This window comes from Pecten maximus, chromosome 7 (assembly GCF_902652985.1).
Source record: "Pecten maximus chromosome 7, xPecMax1.1, whole genome shotgun sequence".
NCBI lineage: Eukaryota > Metazoa > Mollusca > Bivalvia > Pectinida > Pectinidae > Pecten > Pecten maximus.
In genome coordinates this window covers 1,215,068-1,236,257 of record NC_047021.1, presented here as the reverse complement: position 1 = coordinate 1,236,257, position 21,190 = coordinate 1,215,068, and the positions used below count along the sequence as shown (strand labels likewise).

The window sequence follows — 21,190 nt, the reverse complement described above, 5'->3', positions numbered from 1 at the left end:
CAGTATACTACTAATAATAAACCATTTGATATATATGTACAGTGTACTACTAATGATAAACCATTAGATCTTTATGTACAGTATACTACTAATAATAAACCATTATATCTCTATGTATAGTGTACTACTAATAATAAACCATTAGACCTCTATGTACAATGTACTACTGATAATAAACCATTATATATATATGTACAGTATACTACTAATAATAAACCATTAGATCTCTATGTACAGTGTACTACTAATAATAAACCATTAGATCTCTATGTACAATGTACTACTAATAATAAACCATTAGACCTCTATGTACAATGTACTACTTATAATAAACCATTATATATCTATGTACAGTATACTACTAATAATAAACCATTAGATTTGTATGTACAGTATACTACTAATAATAAACCATTAGATCTCTATGTACAGTGTACTACTAATAATAAAACATTGTATATCTATGTACAGTGTACATATACAGTGTACATTATTTTTCCAGTTTGCGACTAGGTCGGTAATTTTTAAGTGCTTAATCTAAAATCCTTCAAGAGCTGAAGTTAACTAATAATATCTTGAAAAATTAGCTCCTGGCCGTCGGAGCTGCGACAATCGTGACCGTCGCCATTGACACCGGAACCGGATACACTACGTACATCTGTACTACTAATAATAAACCATTATATATCTATGTACAGTATACAACTAATAATAAACCATTAGATTTGTATGTACAGTGTACTACTAATAATAAACCATTAGATCTGTATGTATAGTATACTACTAATAATAAACCATTAGATTTGTATGTACAGTATACAACTAATAATAAACCATTAGATATCTATGTACAGTATACTACTAATAATAAACCATTAGATCTCTATGTATAGTATACTACTAATAATAAACCATTAGATATCTATGTACAGTATACTACTAATAATAAACCATTAGATCTCTATGTACAGTGTACTACTAATGATAAACCATTAGATCTCTATGTACAGTGTACTACTAATAATAAACCATTATATCTTTATGTATAGTATACTACTAATAATAAACAATTATATCTCTATGTACAGTGTAGTACTAATAATAAACCATTAGATCTTTATGTACAGTGTACTACTAATAATAAACCATTAGATCTCTATGTACAGTGTACTACTAATAATAAACCATTAGCTCTTTATGTATAGTGTACTACTAATAATAAACCATTAGATCTTTATGTATAGTGTACTACTAATAATAAACCATTAGCTCTTTATGTATAGTATACTACTAATAATAAACCATTAGATTTGTATGTACAGTGTACTACTAATAATAAACCATTAGATATCTATGTACAGTGTACTACTAATAATAAACCATTAGATCTTTATGTATAGTATACTACTAATAATAAACCATTAGATCTGTATGTACAGTGTACTACTAATAATAAACCATTAGATATCTATGTACAGTGTACTACTAATAATAAACCATTAGATCTTTATGTACAGTATACTACTAATAATAAACCATTAGATCTTTATGTACAGTATACTACTAATAATAAACCATTAGATCTTTATGTATAGTATACTACTAATAATAAACAATTAGATCTTTATGTACAGTGTACTACTAATAATAAACCATTAGATCTTTATGTACAATGTACTTCTAATAATAAACCATTAGATCTTTATGTATAGTATACTACTAATAATAAACCATTAGATCTGTATGTACAGTGTACTACTAATAATAAACCATTAGATCTCTATGTACAGTATACTACTAATGATAAACCATTAGATCTGTATGTACAGTGTACTACTAATAATAAACAATTAGATCTGTATGTACAGTGTACTACTAATAATAAACTATTAGATCTTTATGTATAGTATACTACTAATAATAACCCATAAGATATTTATGTATAGTGTACTACTAATAATAACCCATAAGATCTTTATGTATAGTGTACTTCTAATAATAAACCATTAGATCTTTATGTACAGTATACTACTAACAATAAACCATTAAATATCTATGTACAGTGTACTACTAATAATAAACTATTAGATCTTTATGTACAGTATACTACTAATAATAAACCATTAGATCTATATGTATAGTGTACTACTAATAATAAACCATTAGATCTTGATGTACAGTGTACTACTAATAATAAACCATTAGAGATGTATGTGCAGTGTACTACTAATAATAAATCATTAGATCTGTATGTACAGTATACTACTAATAATAAACCATTAGATCTGTATGTACAGTATACTACTAATAATAAACCATTAGATCTCTATATACAGTATACTACTAATAATAAACCATTAGATCCTTATGTATAGTGTACTACTAATAATAAACCATTAGATCTTTATGTATAGTGTACTACTAATAATAAACCATTAGATATCTATGTACAGTGTACTACTAACAATAAACCATTAGATCTTTATGTATAGTATACTACTAATAATAAACCATTAGATCTGTATGTACAGTGTACTACTAATAATAAACCATTAGATCTTTATGTACAGTGTACTACTAATAATAAACCATTAGATCTTTATGTACAGTATACTACTAATAATAAACCATTAGATCTTTATGTACAGTGTACTACTAATAATAAACCATTAGATATCTATGTACAGTATACTACTAATAATAAACCATTAGATCTTTATGTATAGTGAACTACTAATAATAAACCATTAGATCTTTATGTATAGTGAACTACTAATAATAAACCATTAGATCTTTATGTATAGTGTACTACTAATAATAAACCATTAGATATCTATGTATAGTATACTACTAATGATAAACCATTAGATCTCTATGTACAGTGTACTACTAATGATAAACCATTAGATCTTTATGTATAGTATACTACTAATAATAAACCATTAGATCTCTATGTATAGTATACTACTAATAATAAACCATTAGATCTTTATGTATAGTGTACTACTAATAATAAACCATTAGATATCTATGTACAGTATACTACTAAAATAAACCATTAGATCTTTATGTACAGTATACTACTAATAATAAACCATTAGATCTCTATGTATAGTATACTACTAATAATAAACCATTAGATCTGTATGTACAGTATACTACTAATAATAAACCATTAGATCTTTATGTACAGTATACTACTAATAATAAACCATTAGATCTCTATGTACAGTGTACTACTAATAATAAACCATTATATATCTATGTACAGTGTACTACTAATAATAAACCATTAGCTCTTTATGTATAGTGTACTACTAATAATAAACCATTAGATCTCTATGTATAGTATACTACTAATAATAAACCATTAGATCTCTATGGCCAGTGTACTACTAATAATAAACCATTAGATCTTTATGTATAGTGTACTACTAATAATAAACCATTAGATCTCTATGTATAGTATACTACTAATAATAAACCATTAGATCTCTATGTACAGTATACTACTAATAATAAACCATTAGATCTCTATGTACAGTGTACTACTAACAATAAACCATTAAATCTCTATGTACAGTGTACTACTAATAATAAACCATTAGATATCTATGTATAGTATACTACTAATAATAAACCATTATATCTCTATGTACAGTATACTACTAATAATAAACCATTAAATCTCTATGTACAGTATACTACTAATAATAAACCATTAAATCTCTATGTACAGTATACTACTAATAATAAACCATTAGATATCTATGTATAGTGTACTACTAATAATAAACCATTAAATCTCTATGTACAGTATACTACTAATAATAAACCATTATATCTCTATGTACAGTATACTACTAACAATAAACCATTAAATCTCTATGTACAGTATACTACTAATAATAAACCATTAGATATCTATGTATAGTGTACTACTAATAATAAACCATTAGATATCTATGTATAGTGTACTACTAATAATAAACCATTAGATCTCTATGTACAGTATACTACTAATAATAAACCATTAGATCTTTATGTATAGTATACTACTAATAATAAACTATTAGATCTATATGTATAGTATACTACTAATAATAAACCATTAGATATCTATGTATAGTATACTACTAATAATAAACCATTAGATCTCTATGTACAGTATACTACTAATAATAAACCATTAGATCTTTATGTACAGTATACTACTAATAATAAACCATTAGATCTCTATGTACAGTGTACTACTAATAATAAACCATTAGATATCTATGTACAGTATACTACTAATAATAAACCATTAGATCTTTATGTATAGTATACTACTAATAATAAACCATTAGATCTGTATGTACAGTGTACTACTAATAATAAACCATTAGATATATATGTACAGTGTACTACTAATAATAAACCATTAGATCTATATGTATAGTGTACTACTAATAATAAACCATTAGATCTATATGTATAGTGTACTACTAATACTAAACCATTAGATCTTTATGTATAGTGTACTACTAATAATAAACCATTAGATCTTTATGTACAGTGTACTACTAATAATAAACCATTAGATCTTTATGTACAGTGTACTACTAATAATAAACCATTAGATATCTATGTACAGTGTACTACTAATAATAAACCATTATATATCTATGTACAGTGTACTACTAATAATAAACCATTAGATCCCTATGTACAGTGTACTACTAATAATAAACCATTAGATCTCTATGTACAGTATACTACTAATAATAACCCATAAGATCTTTATGTATAGTGTACTACTAATAATAAACCATTAGATCTTTATGTATAGTATACTACTAATAATAAACCATTAGATCTTTATGTATAGTGTACTACTAATAATAACCCATAAGATCTTTATGTATAGTGTACTACTAATAATAAACCATTAGATCTTTATGTATAGTGTACTACTAATAATAACCCATAAGATCTTTATGTATAGTGTACTACTAATAATAACCCATAAGATCTTTATGTATAGTGTACTACTAATAATAAACCATTAGATCTATATATACAGTGTACTACTAATAATAAACCATTAGATATCTATGTACAGTATACTACTAATAATAAACCATTAGATATCTATGTACAGTGTACTACTAATAATAAACCATTAGATCTTTATGTATTGTGTACTACTAATAATAACCCATAAGATCTTTATGTATAGTGTACTACTAATAATAACCCATAAGATCTTTATGTATAGTGTACTACTAATAATAAACCATTAGATCTTTATGTATAGTGTACTACTAATAATAACCCATATGATCTTTATGTATAGTGTACTACTAATAATAACCCATAAGATCTTTATGTATAGTGTACTACTAATAATAAACCATTAGATCTATATGTACAGTGTACTACTAATAATAAACCATTAGATATCTATGTACAGTGTACTACTAATAATAACCCATAAGATCTTTATGTACAGTGTACTACTAATAATAAACCATTAGATCTCTATGTACAGTGTACTACTAATAATAACCCATAAGATCTTTATGTACAGTGTACTACTAATAATAAACCATTAGATCTGTATGTACAGTGTACTACTAATAATAAACCATTAGATATCTATGTACAGTATACTACTAATAATAAACCATTAGATATCTATGTATAGTATACTACTAATAATAAACCATTAGATCTGTATGTACAGTGTACTACTAATAATAAACCATTAGATATCTATGTATAGTGTACTACTAATGATAAACCATTAGATCTCTATGTATAGTGTACTACTAATAATAAACCATTAGATCTTTATGTATAGTGTACTACTAATAATAACCCATTAGATATCTATGTACAGTATACTACTAATAATAAACCATTAGATCTTTATGTATAGTGTACTACTAATAATAAACCATTAGATCTTTATGTATAGTGAACTACTAATTATAAACCATTAGATATCTATGTAGTGTACTACTAATAATAAACCATTAGATATCTATGTACAGTGTACTACTTATAATAAACCATTAGATCTTTGCGTACTCCTTACGATAACCATCAGATGTGTACTACCCAAGGTAACAAATCCTTTTGTTTAAGGGGTTATCCTGGTAAATGTTTACGGTAACATTATTACTCACTTTGATAAAGCTATTCCGAATATTGTGATATCAAAATAACAAACTTACTAAATAAAGATTGTATAATGTTGGAGGGTTCGTGTAAATATAAATTGTATAATGTTGGAGGGTTCGTGTAAATATAAATTGCACTATGTTGAAGCGTTCGTGTAAATATAAATTGCACTATGTTGAAGCGTTCGTGTAAATATAAATTGTATAATGTTGGAGGGTTCGTGTAAATATAAATTGCACTATGTTGAAGCGTTCGTGTAAATATAAATTGCACTATGTTGAAGCGTTCGTGTAAATATAAATTGCACTATGTTGAAGCGTTCGTGTAAATATAAATTGCACTATGTTGAAGCGTTCGTGTAAATATAAATTGCTCTATGTTGAAGCGTTCGTGTAAATATAAATTGCTCCATATGGAAGGGTCCCTTATACATAAATTGATACATGTTCGTGTAAATATGAATCACCATATTGAAGGGTTCGTGTAGATATAAATTGCACCGTGTTGAAGGGTTTGTGAAAATATCAATTGCGCCATGTGAAAGGGTTCCTTATACATAAATTGATCCATGTTCGTGTAAATATGAATTATGCATGTACTATATTTCTACCTTCTACATCCAGTGTGACTTTTGTCAATTTAACGTTGACGGGGGGGGGGGGGGGGGGACCATCAATGACTGATAGATACCCAGATATAAAACATTAACATGACAGTAAGTAAACATTGTTAAACAAGTAATGAGACATCACTACACTAACATTGAACTACCATTGAGGTGAAAACGAACAAAAAGGATGACTAGACAGCCCTTTAACTTTACCTTATAATTAGGATGACTAGACAGCCCTTTAACTTTACCTTATAATTAGGAATAACGTGAGCAGATCACAAAGGATCTATTCTGATCAGTAGATACAATAAACATGAAAAACATTATGAACCACAACAAATTGGGGTTCCGAAAACTACGCATTACCTGCTCTACTCGGAACATTAATGATGGGTTGTTTTCTATCTATTAGTGTTACTGATCACAGTATTTACGAGCTATACTTTATACGTAGCCTGATGATACCGTGAAATTCATTTTGGCTCTACTATACCTAGCTCGATAAGGTACCGATATTCTGTGTGTCTTTTGTAAAATCCTTTTACATGTATATCCTGTGGGGTGCCTCGTTACATGTATATCCTGTGGGGTGCCTCGTTACATGTATATCCTGTGGGGTGTCTCGTTACATGTATATCCTGTGGGGTGTCTTGTTACATGTATCTCCTGTGGGGAACCCTGTTACATGTATCTCCTGCGGGGTGTATTGTTACATGTATATACTGTGGGTTGCCTCGTTACATATATCTCCTGTGGGGTGCCTCGTTACATGTATCTCCTGTGGGGTGTCTTGTTACATGTATCTCCTGTGGTGTACATTGTTACATGTATCTCCTGTGGGGTACCTCGTTACATGTATCTCCTGTGGGGTACCTCGTTACATGTATCTCCTGTTGAGTACCTCGTTACATGTATCTCCTGTGGGGTACCTCGTTACATGTATATCCTGTGTGATGCCTTGTTACATGTATATCCTGCGGGGTGCCTCGTTACATGTATATCCTGCGGGGTGCCTCGTTACATGTATCTCCTGTGGGGTGCCTCGTTACATGTATCTCCTGTGGGGTGCCTTGTTACATGTATCTCCTGCGGGGTGTCTTGTTACATGTATTTCCTGCGGGGTGTCTTGTAACATGTATCTCCTGTGGGGTGCCTCGTTACATATATATCGCGTGGGGTGCCTTGTTACATGTATATCCTGTGGGGTACCTCGCCACATGTATCTCCTATGGGGTGCCTTGTTACATGTATCTCCTGTGGGGTACCTCGTTAGATGTATCTCCTGTGGGGTGCCTCGTTACATGTATCTCCTGTGGGGTACCTCGTTAGATGTATCTCCTGTGGGGTGCCTCGTTACATGTATATCCTGTGGGGTGCCTTGTTACATGTATATCCTGTGGGGTACCTCGTTAGATGTATCTCCTGTGGGGTGCCTCGTTACATGTATCTCCTGTGGGGTGCCTTGTTACATGTATCTCCTGTGGGGTGCCTCGTTACATGTATCTCATATGGGGTGCCTTGTTACATGTATCTCCTGTGGGGTGCCTCGTTACATGTATATCCTGTGGGGTGTCTTGTTACATTATATCCTGTGGGGTGCCTCGCTACATGTATCTCCTGTGGGGTGCCTCGTTACATGTATCTCCTTGGGGTGTATTGTTACATGTATCTCCTGTGGGGCGCCTTGTTACATGTATATCCTGTGGGATACCTCGTTACATGTATCTCCTGTGGGGTGTCTTGGTACATGTATCTCCCGTGGGGTGCCTTGTTACATGTATCTCCTGTGGGGTGCCTCGTTACATGTATCTCCTGTGGTGTACCTTGTTACATGTATACCCTGTGGGGTGCCTCGTTACATGTATATCCTGTGTGATGCCTCGTTACATGTATCTCCTGTGGGGTGCCTCGTTACATGTATCTCCTGTGGGGTGCCTCGTTACATGTATCTCCTGTGGGGTGCCTCGTTACATGTATCTCCTGTGGGGTGCCTCGCTACATTTATCTCCTGTGGGGTGCCTCGCTACATGTATCTCATGTGGGGTGCCTCGCTACTCTACTCCAACTTCACACCAAGACTTTCGTTTGATGTAAAACAATGAATACTATTGTTTAGACTTTTGTTATCTGATTTAATTCCCACGGGCCTGTAGCTACCCATTAGTTTAATCAACCATGTCAGAATAACATGATATCTCTAAGTCTGCTATCTAAACAAAGTTTCTATCGCAAAATGTTACTTATAGTCGTGTGGAGATTTAAGGTATGCAAATTTTAAGTAAGAAATATTGATTTCCTTTTTTTAAGTTTTCCATAAGATGTTTCAGTTTCCTAAATATGTATTTGGCAGCAAATTACCTGTTAATCGTTCACAATACATTTACATATTTATAGGGACTAGACTTATCCTACTTGTGTAGATTGACAGATACAGTGTAATGTGTGGTAGCAGTCACCCATCCTGACAGAAGAAAGTGCTTTTTTTTTTACATTCCTTTGATAACAACGTCGTTAGATTTTTATCTATCAGTTATTTCAATGTAAACAAATTGAATAACCTCTTCTAGTACGGGGATAAAACCTAGCTCTACCAACAACTCCGAAAAAATAGCTCTACCAACAACTCCGAAAAAATAGCTCTACCAAGAACTCAAAATATTAACTCTACCAACAACTCAGAATGATAATTCTACCAACAACTCAGAATTATGGCTCTACCAACAACTCAGAATGATAGTTCTACCAACAACTCAGAATGATAGCTCTACCAACAACTCAGAAAGATAGTTCTACCAACAACTCAGAATGATAGCTCTACCACCAACTCAGAATGATAGCTCTACCAACAACACAGAATGATAGTTCTACCAACAACACAGAATGATAGCTCACACCAATAACTCAGAATGATAGCTCTACCAACAACTCAGAATGATAGTTCTACCAACAACTCAGAAAGATAGCTCTACCAACAACACAGAAAGATAGCTCTACCAAAAACTCAGAATGATAGTTCTACCAACAACTCAGAATGATAGCTCTACCAACAACTCAGAATGATAGTTCTACCAACAACTCAGAAAGATAGTTCTACCAACAACATAGAATGATAGTTCTACCAACAACTCAGAAAGATAGTTCTACCAACAACTCAGAATGATAGCTCTACCAACAACTCAGAAAGATAGCTCTACCAACAACACAGAAAGATAGCTCTACCAACAACTCAGAATGATAGTTCTACCAACAACTCAGAAAGATAGTTCTACCAACAAATCAGAATGATAGTTCTACCAACAACTCAGAATGATAGCTCTACCAAAAACTCAGAAAGATAGCTCTACCAACAACTCCGAATGATAGCTCTACCAAAAACTCAGAAAGATAGTTCTACCAACAAATCAGAATGATAGTTCTACCAACAACTCAGAATGATAGCTCTACCAAAAACTCAGAAAGATAGCTCTACCAACAACTCCGAATGATAGCTCTACCAAAAACTCAGAATTATGGCTCTACCAAGAACTCAGAATGATAGCTCTACCAACAACTCAGAAAGATAGCTCTACCAACAACTCAGAAAGATAGCTCTACCAACAACTCAGAATGTTAGATCAACCAACAACTCAGAATGTTAGTTCTACCAACAACTCAGAATGATAGTTCTACCAACAACACAGAATGATAGCTCTACCACCAACTCAGAATGATAGCTCTACCAACAACTCAGAATGATAGCTCTACCAACAACTCAGAATGATGGCTCTACCAACAACTCAGAATGATAGTTCTACCAACAACACAGAAAGATAGTTCTACCAACAACTCAGAATGATAGTTCTACCAACAACTCAGAATGATAGCTCTACCAACAACTCAGAAAGATAGTTCTACCAACAACAGAGAATGATAGTTCTACCAACAACTCAGAAAGATAGCTCTACCAACAACTCAGAATGATAGTTCTACCAACAACTCAGAATGATAGCTCTACCAACAACTCAGAAAGATAGTTCTACCAACAACTCAGAAAGATAGTTCTACCAACAACACAGAATGATAGTTCTACCAATAACACAGAATGATAGTTCTACCAACAACTTAGAATGATAGTTCTACCAACAACACAGAATGATAGCTCTACTAATAACACCGAATGATAGTTCTACCAACAACTCAGAATGATGGCTCTACCTACAACTCAGAATGATAGTTCTACCAACAACTCAGAATGCTAGCTCTACCAACAACTCAGAATGATAGTTCTACCAACAACTCAGAAAGATAGTTCTACCTACAAAGTGTATACCATCAAGTGTACAAAGTGTATACCATCAAATGTACAGAGAAGTGTATACCATCAAGTGTACAAAGTGTATAACATCAAGTGTACAAAGTGTATACCATCAAGTGTACAAAGAAGTGTATACCATCAAGTGTACAAAGAAGTGTATACCATCAAGTGTACAAAGTGTATACCATCAAGTGTACAAAGTAGTGTATACCATCAAGTGTACAAAGTGTATACCATCAAGTGTACAAAGAAGTGTATAACATCAAGTGTACAAAGTGTATACCATCAAGTGTACAAAGAAGTGTATACCATCAAGTGTACAAAGTAGTGTATACCATCAAATGTACAGAGAAGTGTATACCACCAAGTATACAAAGAAGTGTATACCATCAAGTGTACAAAGTGTATACCATCAAGTGTACAAATTAGTGTATACCATCAAGTGTACAAAGTGTATACCATCAAGTGTACAGAGAAGTGTATACCATCAAGTGTACAAAGTGTATAACATCAAGTGTACAAAGTGTATACCATCAAGTGTACAGAGAAGTGTATACCATCAAGTGTACAAAGAAGTGTATACCATCAAGTGTACGAAGTGTATACCATCAAGTGTACAAAGTAGTGTATACCATCAAGTGTACAAAGAAGTGTATACCATCAAGTGTACAGAGAAGTGTATACCATCAAGTGTACAAAGTGTATAACATCAAGTGTACAAAGTGTATACCATCAAGTGTACAGAGAGGTGTATACCATCAAGTGTACAAAGAAGTGTATACCATCAAGTGTACAAAGTGTATACCATCAAGTGTACAAAGTAGTGTATACCATCAAGTGTACAAAGTGTATACCATCAAGTGTACAGGGAAGTGTATACCATCAAGTGTACAAAGTGTATAACATCAAGTGTACAAAGTGTATACCATCAAGTGTACAAAGAATTGTATACCATCAAGTGTACAAAGAATTGTATACCATCAAGTGTACAAAGTGTATACCATCAAGTGTACAAAGTAGTGTATACCATCTAGTGTACAAAGTGTATACCATCAAGTGTACAAAGAAGTGTATACCATCAAGTGTACAAAGAAGTGTATATCATCAAGTGTACAAAGTGTATACCATCAAGTGAAAAAAGTGTATACCATCAAGTGTACAAAGTAGTGTATACCATCAAGTGTACAAAGTGTATACCATCAAGTGTACAAAGAAGTGTATAACATCAAGTGTACAAATTGTATACCATTAAGTGTACAAAGAAGTGTATACCATCAAGTGTACAAAGTGTATACCATCAAGTGTACAAAGTGTATACCATCAAGTGTACAAAGAAGTGTATAACATCAAGTGTACAGAGAAGTGTATACCATCAGGTGTACAAAGTGTATACCATCAAGTGTACAAAGAAGTGTATACCATCAAGTGTACAAAGAAGTGTATACCATCAAGTGTACAAAGAAGTGTATACCATCAAGTGTACAAAGTGTATACCATCAAGTGTACAAAGTGTATACCATTAAGTGTACAAAGAAGTGTATACCATCAAGTGTACAAAGTGTATACCATCAAGTGTACAAAGTGTATACCATCAAGTGTACAAAGTAGTGTATACCATCAAGTGTACAAAGTAGTATATACCATCAAGTGTACAAAGTAGTGTATACCATCAAGTGTACAAAGTGTATACCATCTAGTGTACAAAGTAGTGTATACCATCAAGTGTACAAAGTGTATACCATCTAGTGTACAAAGAAGTGTATACCATCAATTGTACAAAGTAGTGTATACCATCAAGTGTACAAAGTAGTGTATACCATCTAGTGTACAAAGTAATGTATACCATCAAGTGTACAAAGTGTATACCATCTAGTGTACAAAGAAGTGTATACCATCAATTGTACAAAGTAGTGTATACCATCAAGTGTACAAAGTAGTGTATACCATCAAGTGTACAAAGTAGTGTATACCATCTAGTGTACAAAGTAGTGTATACCATCAAGTGTACAAAGTAGTGTATACCATCAAGTGTACAAAGTAGTGTATACCATCAAGTGTACAAAGTGTATACCATCTAGTGTACAAAGTAGTGTATACCATCAAGTGTACAAAGTGTATACCATCTAGTGTACAAAGAAGTGTATACCATCAATTGTACAAAGTAGTGTATACCATCAAGTGTACAAAGTGTATACCATCTAGTGTACAAAGTAGTGTATACCATCAAGTGTACAAAGAATTGTATACCATCAAGTGTACAAAGTAGTGTATACCATCTAGTGTACAGAGAAGTGTATACCATCTAGTGTACAGAGAAGTGTATACCATCAAGTGTACAAAGAAGTGTATACCATCTAGTGTACAGAGAAGTGTATACCATCAAGTGTACAGAGAAGTGTATACCATCTAGTGTACAGAGAAGTGTATACCATCAAGTGTACAAAGTAGTGTATACCATCAAGTGTACAAAGTGTATAACATCAAGTGTACAAAGTAGTGTATACCATCTAGTGTACAAAGTAGTGTATACCATCAAGTGTACAAAGTGTATACCATCAAGTGTACAAAGTGTATACCATCAAGTGTACAAAGTAGTGTATACCATCAAGTGTACAAAGAATTGTATACCATCAAGTGTACAAAGTAGTGTATACCATCAAGTGTACAAAGTGTATAACATCAAGTGTACAAAGTGTATACCATCAAGTGTACAAAGTAGTGTATACCATCAAGTGTACAAAGTGTATACCATCAAGTGTACAAAGTGTATACCATCAAGTGTACAAAGTAGTGTATACCATCAAGTGTACAAAGTAGTGTATACCATGAAGTGTACAAAGAAGTGTATACCATCAAGTGTACAAAGTAGTGTATACCATCAAGTGTACAAAGTGTATAACATCAAGTGTACAAAGTAGTGTATACCATCAAGTGTACAAAGTAGTGTATACCATCAAATGTACAAAGTGTATACCATCAAGTGTACAAAAGTGTATACCATCAAGTGTACAAAGTGTATACCATCAAGTGTACAAAGTAGTGTATACCATCAAGTGTACAAAGAAGTGTATACCATCAAGTGTACAAAGTGTATACCATCAAGTGTACAAAGTGTATACCATCAAGTGTACAAAGTGTATACCATCAAGTGTACAGAGAAGTGTATACCATCTAGTGTACAGAGAAGTGTATACCATCTAGTGTACAAAGAAGTGTATACCATCAAGTGTACAAAGAAGTGTATACCATCTAGTGTACAAAGAAGTGTATACCATCAAGTGTACAAAGTGTATACCATCAAGTGTACAAAGTAGTGTATACCATCAAGTGTACAAAGTAGTGTATACCATCAAGTGTACAAAGTAGTGTATACCATCAAGTGTACAAAGTAGTGTATACCATCAAGTGTACAGAGAAGTGTATACCATCTAGTGTACAAAGAAGTGTATCTATACGTTGTCTGTACGTTGTTATGGTAGGACGAGTGTCTAATTATCTGGCTCACATTGACATCCCCCATTAAATATGACACATTAACATTTCGTATCTTGAGATGTCAGAACATAGTTGTAACAGCAACATGTTATACACTCTTAGATGTTGATGCACTCTAATAGTCCTAATAGAGATTGTTAACAGTACTGGGAACTTCGCGGAGCTTTTGTCGTACCTACTGAGGCTCAAACACGAAGTACGAGAACAGGTACTATCCATGTATGTATTACTGCTCTGACGAAGGTTATGACAAAATCAAAGTTCTACATAAGTTACAGACCGTCGATTTAATCATTAAGGTTCATCCAGTGTTTACTGGGGTGTTTTGTAAGGACGTTTATATTAATACATTTCTTTTGATGGGTGTAATTGTAAACAGTTTATTCTGTATACTACTATAATACTATCGGATACAAATATTACACAAATGTTTTGTAAAAAGCATCACAGTCTTACATTTCGAAATTCGTAATGAACGCCTCATCCGGAAGTGTGACATGGAACGATGATTCCTGGGCAACGGAACTAGGGTTCATGACCTTGCTAGTGATCAATGTCGTGGAGAACCGGAACTTGATGTCAGACTTGATATGGAGATAGTACAGTCGAGGCTGAAAGGGAGATAAGTAAATAATGTAAACAAAACAACGTAAATCAACGAGGAGAAATTTTGACAAAAGATTCATCTTCACGGAGAGAAACATTTGTCCTAGTTTTGTATGGTGAGGAGAAGACGCCTCTCTTCCGAAACACCTTCCAAGGGTCTATATGCAAATATAGATGTTTTGTTCCAAGTTTTGCTGGTTATGACCCAGAAAGTGTATTAAAGACCAGGAAAACACGTGCTTCTGACATGTATATTAGCTTCTTTCCACAACAAAACTCACTCTATATTACCATCCAGATTTAAACCCTCCAACTTTAAACCAAAGGCTAATGTAATGAAATAATGACGTAGTAGAGTCCCTAACACATACATATTACAATTACATCACACAAATAAAAAATAAAGATATCGGAGACGCGCAACTGCATTACGAACTAACCAGGTGACCGTTTCAGCTACAAACTAACCTTCTATGAGAGAATACGTAGCAGTACAACTGGAAAAAGCTATATACAACGACGTCCTAACATGGAAATAAATACTTAGAAAGTCATCCGCGGTAAAATAAACAGGGTGAAGGTCGTGTACAACGATATCGTACCATGGACATTATTACAATTATAAAATAAAAACATAAAAGTTCAGGTCGGCGGATGAAAAAAAGACAACATAGTTCTAGACAGAAAGCGATGGTGACATAACATATATGTTACTAGGTGACGTATGATACTATTATAACATATATGTTACTAGGTGACGTATGATACAATCATAACATATATGTTACTAGGTGACGTATGATACTATTATAACATATATGTTACTAGGTGACGTATGATACAATTATAACATATATGTTACTAGGTGACGTATGATACAATCATAACATATATGTTACTAGGTGACGCATGATCATAACATATATGTTACTAGGTGACGTATGATACTATCATAACATATATGTTACTAGGTGACGTATGATACTATCATAACATATATGTTACTAGGTGACGCATGATCATAACATATATGTTACTAGGTGACGTATGATACAATCATAACATATATGTTACTAGGTGACGTATGATACAATTATAACATATATGTTACTAGGTGACGTATGATACAATCATAACATATATGTTACTAGGTGACGTATGATCATAACATATATGTTACTAGGTGACGTATGATCATAACATATATGTTACTAGGTGACGTATGATCATAACATATATGTTACTAGGTGACGTATGATCATAACATATATGTTACTAGGTGACGTATGATACAATCATAACATATATGTTACTAGGTGACGTATGATACCATCATAACATATATGTTACTAGGTGACGTATGATACAATTATAACATATATGTTACTAGGTGACGTATGATCATAACATATATGTTACTAGGTGACGTATGATACTATCATAACATATATGTTACTAGGTGACGTATGATACAATTATAACATATATGTTACTAGGTGACGTATGATACAATCATAACATATATGTTACTAGGTGACGTATGATACAATTATAACATATATGTTACTAGGTGACGTATGATACCATCATAACATATATGTTACTAGGTGACGTATGATACCATCATAACATATATGTTACTAGGTGACGTATGATACAATTATAACATATATGTTACTAGGTGACGTATGATACTATCATAACATATATGTTACTAGGTGACGTATGATACCATCATAACATATATGTTACTAGGTGACGTATGATACAATCATAACATATATGTTACTAGGTGACGTATGATACCATCATAACATATATGTTACTAGGTGACGTATGATACCATCATAACATATATGTTACTAGGTGACGTATGATACAATTATAACATATATGTTACTAGGTGACGTATGATACTATCATAACATATATGTTACTAGGTGACGTATGATACAATCATAACATATATGTTACTAGGTGACGTATGATACAATTATAACATATATGTTACTAGGTGACGTATGATACCATCATAACATATATGTTACTAGGTGACGTATGATACCATCATAACATATATGTTACTAGGTGACGTATGATACAATTATAACATATATGTTACTAGGTGACGTATGATACTATCATAACATATATGTTACTAGGTGACGTATGATACCATCATAACATATATGTTACTAGGTGACGTATGATACAATCATAACATATATGTTACTAGGTGACGTATGATACCATCATAACATATATGTTACTAGGTGACGTATGATACAATTATAACATATATGTTACTAGGTGACGTATGATACTATCATAACATATATGTTACTAGGTGACGTATGATCATAACATATATGTTACTAGGTGACGTATGATCATAACATATATGTTACTAGGTGACGTATGATCATAACATATATGTTACTAGGTGACGTATGATCATAACATATATGTTACTAGGTGACGTATGATCATAACATATATGTCACTAGGTGACGTATGATACCATCATAACATATAATTATGTTGCTAGACAACTTGAACATACAAATATGTTGCTAGGCGACTCGTGATAAAGAGCCCATTAAATGCCTTGACCTGCAATCGTGACAGGAAAAATATTATCTATAGCTAAAATCTGAGAAGAAAATTAAATGCTGTTGAGTAAACAAGTACTACCATTATACAGACGTATGTGTATTTTCATTAATAACAATGATTTGATGTTTCTATATAAAAGCAGATTATAATATTTCCTTTTATATCTCCTATTTTTTAAACATAACAATTTCTTTTGATACCACAAACTGCTCACATCATCACATTTATTGTAGAGCTGAAGATTTTTGACAGGAACCCATTTAGATGATATCAGTTTACAGTGGCTCGTCATCAAATATGTCATTCAGAATGTGTTCTCGCGTGTAACACTACAGACCGCTATATCATTACGGTTTGTAGGATCAAATAGATATGATGTAAATTGTATAGGTATTCATAGCCTTCAGAACGGGGTGATAGGATGATGTATGGACCAATATCACTACAGATAGGTACAACATTGACATGTACTTTCTAACGTCCATAGGGGCAAGGTACCAGCCAAACTGATAATGATCTAAAATAGACCGAACCTCTATAGATTACAAATGGAAAAAAATCGTTTGATTGATGAATAGCTGGTTTCCATGATACAAAATATGAGAAACAAGTCGACGAATATTTTACCTTACTTAGCTTCTGATGACAAAAATGAAAAATCGTGACTAGTTTCATTAATTCCATATGAAATCCACATGAACATAACGCTATCTTTATAAAAAAAAAAACATTTTTCACTCTGACTTGTATGCAGATAAATACCATCCTCCACATTCTTCTCGACGCGAAGATGACGTCAAGATTGTTCACAGCATTGGTACACATTGACAAGACATAGTGTTTTGCATAATGTCGTTCATAGATGTATACTATTATACCGAGTACTAATACAGTAGTAAATACAAAATACGACTGATCCAAACAGAAAAAAAACGTGTAGGCCCATATTTCACATTCAGATATATATAATGACAAATCTTTATTAAGATGATTGAAGATTCTGTGATACATATCTCCCTAGATTGCGTCAGTTGAGCCACGCAGTAAGGGATGGCTATCTACAGAAGACACAGTTTGAATAGCTATTTATAGTAAGTGGACTGAGTGGGCTCTCTATAGTAGACTGAATGGCTTTATATAGTAGACCTTATATAATATATTGGGCTTACTATATATAGTAGACTGTATATAATCTATTGGGCTTACTATATATAGTAGACTGTATATAATATATTGGGCTTACTATATATAGTAGACTGTATATAATATATTGGGCTTACTATGAATAGTAGACTGTATATAATATATTGGGCTTACTATATATAATAGACTGTATATAATATATTGGGCTTACTATGAATATTAGACTGTATATAATATATTGGGCTTACTATGAATAGTAGACTGTATATAATATATTGGGCTTACTATAGTAGACTGTATGTAATATATTGGGCTTACTATATATAGCAGACTGTATATAATATATTGGGCTTACTATATATAGTAGACTGTATATAATATATTGGGCTAACTATAGTAGACTGTATATAATATATTGGGCTTACTATAGTAGACTGTATATAATATATTGGGCTAACTATAGTAGACTGTATATAATATATCGGGCTTACTATATATAGTAGACTGTATATAATATATTGGGCTTACTATAGTAGACTGTATATAATATATTAGGCTAACTATAGTAGACTGTATATAATATATTGGGCTTACTATAATAGACTGTATATAATATATTGGGCTTACTATAGTAGACTGTATATAATATATTGGGCTTACTATATATAGTAGACTGTATATAATATATTAGGCTAACTATAGTTGACTGTATATAATATATTGGGCTTACTATAATAGACTGTATATAATATATTGGGCTAACTATATATAGTAGACTGTATATAATATATTGGGCTTACTATATATAGTAGACTGTATATTATATATTGGGCTTACTATAGTAGACTGTGTATAATATATTGGGCTTACTATATATAGTAGACTGTATATAATATATTGGGCTTACTATATATAGTAGACTGTATATAATATATTGGGCTAACTATATATAGTAGACTGTATATAATATATTGGGCTTACTATCTATAGTAGACTGTATATAATATATAGGGCTAACTATAGTAGACTGTATATAATATATTGGGCTTACTATATATAGTAGACTGTATATACTATATTGGGCTAACTATATATACTAGACTGTATATAATATATCGGGCTTACTATATATAGTCGATTGTATATAATATATTGGGCTTACTATAATATACTGTATATAATATATTGGGCTTACTATATATAGTAGACTGTATATAATATATTGGGCTAACTATAGTAGACTGTATATAATATATTGGGCTTACTATATATAGTAGACTGTATATAATATATTGGGCTAACTATAGTAGACTGTATATAATATATTGGGCTTACTATATATAGTAGACTGTATATAATACATTGGCCAAACTAAAGTAGACTGTATTATATATATGGGCCAAACTATAGTAGACTGTATATAATACATTGGCCAAACTATAGTAGACTGTATATAAAACATTGGCCAAACTATAGTAGACTGTATATATTATATTGGGCTAACTATAGCACTTTGTATATAATATATTGGGCTTACTATAGTAGACTGTATATAATATATTGGGCTAACTATAGTAGACTGTATATAATACATTGGCCAAACTATAGTAGACTGTATATAATACATTGGCCAAACTATAGTAGACTGTATATAATACATTGGGCTTACTATAGTAGACTGTATATAATATATTGGGCTTACTATAGTAGACTGTATATAATATATTGGGCTAACTATAGTAGACTGTATATAATACATTGGCCAAACTATAGTAGACTGTATATAATATATTGGCCAAACTATAGTAGACTGTATATAATATAGTGGGCTAACTATAGTAGACTGTATATAATATATTGGGCTTACTATAGTAGACTGTATATAATATATTGGGCTTACTATAGTAGACTGTATATAATATATTGGGCTTACTATATATAGTAGACTGTATATAATATATTGGGCTTACTATAGTAGACTGTGTATAATATATTGGGCTATCTATATTAGACTGTATATAATATATCGGGCTAACTATAGTAGACTGTGTATAATATATTGGGCTAACTATAGTAGACTGTATATAATACATTGGCCAAACTATAGTAGACTGTATATAATACATTGGCCAAACTATAGTAGACTGTATATAATACATTGGGCTTACTATATATAGTAGACTGTATATAATATATTGGGCTTACTATATATAGTAGACTGTATATAATATAGTGGGTTAACTATAGTAGACTGT

General features: G+C 32.0%; 1 protein-coding gene across 3 annotated transcripts in view; it reads right to left on the bottom strand.

The window, feature by feature from the left end:
- LOC117331282 (inter-alpha-trypsin inhibitor heavy chain H3-like) overlaps positions 1-21,190 on the bottom strand; it is a 62,399-nt gene that overhangs the window by 17,532 nt on the left and 23,677 nt on the right. For all 3 annotated transcript variants that reach the window (XM_033889891.1, XM_033889892.1, XM_033889890.1), the window contains exon 3: positions 15,027-15,181. In XM_033889891.1, the coding sequence (XP_033745782.1) occupies positions 15,027-15,181 (155 nt within the window). The remainder of the gene's footprint in view (positions 1-15,026; positions 15,182-21,190) is intronic.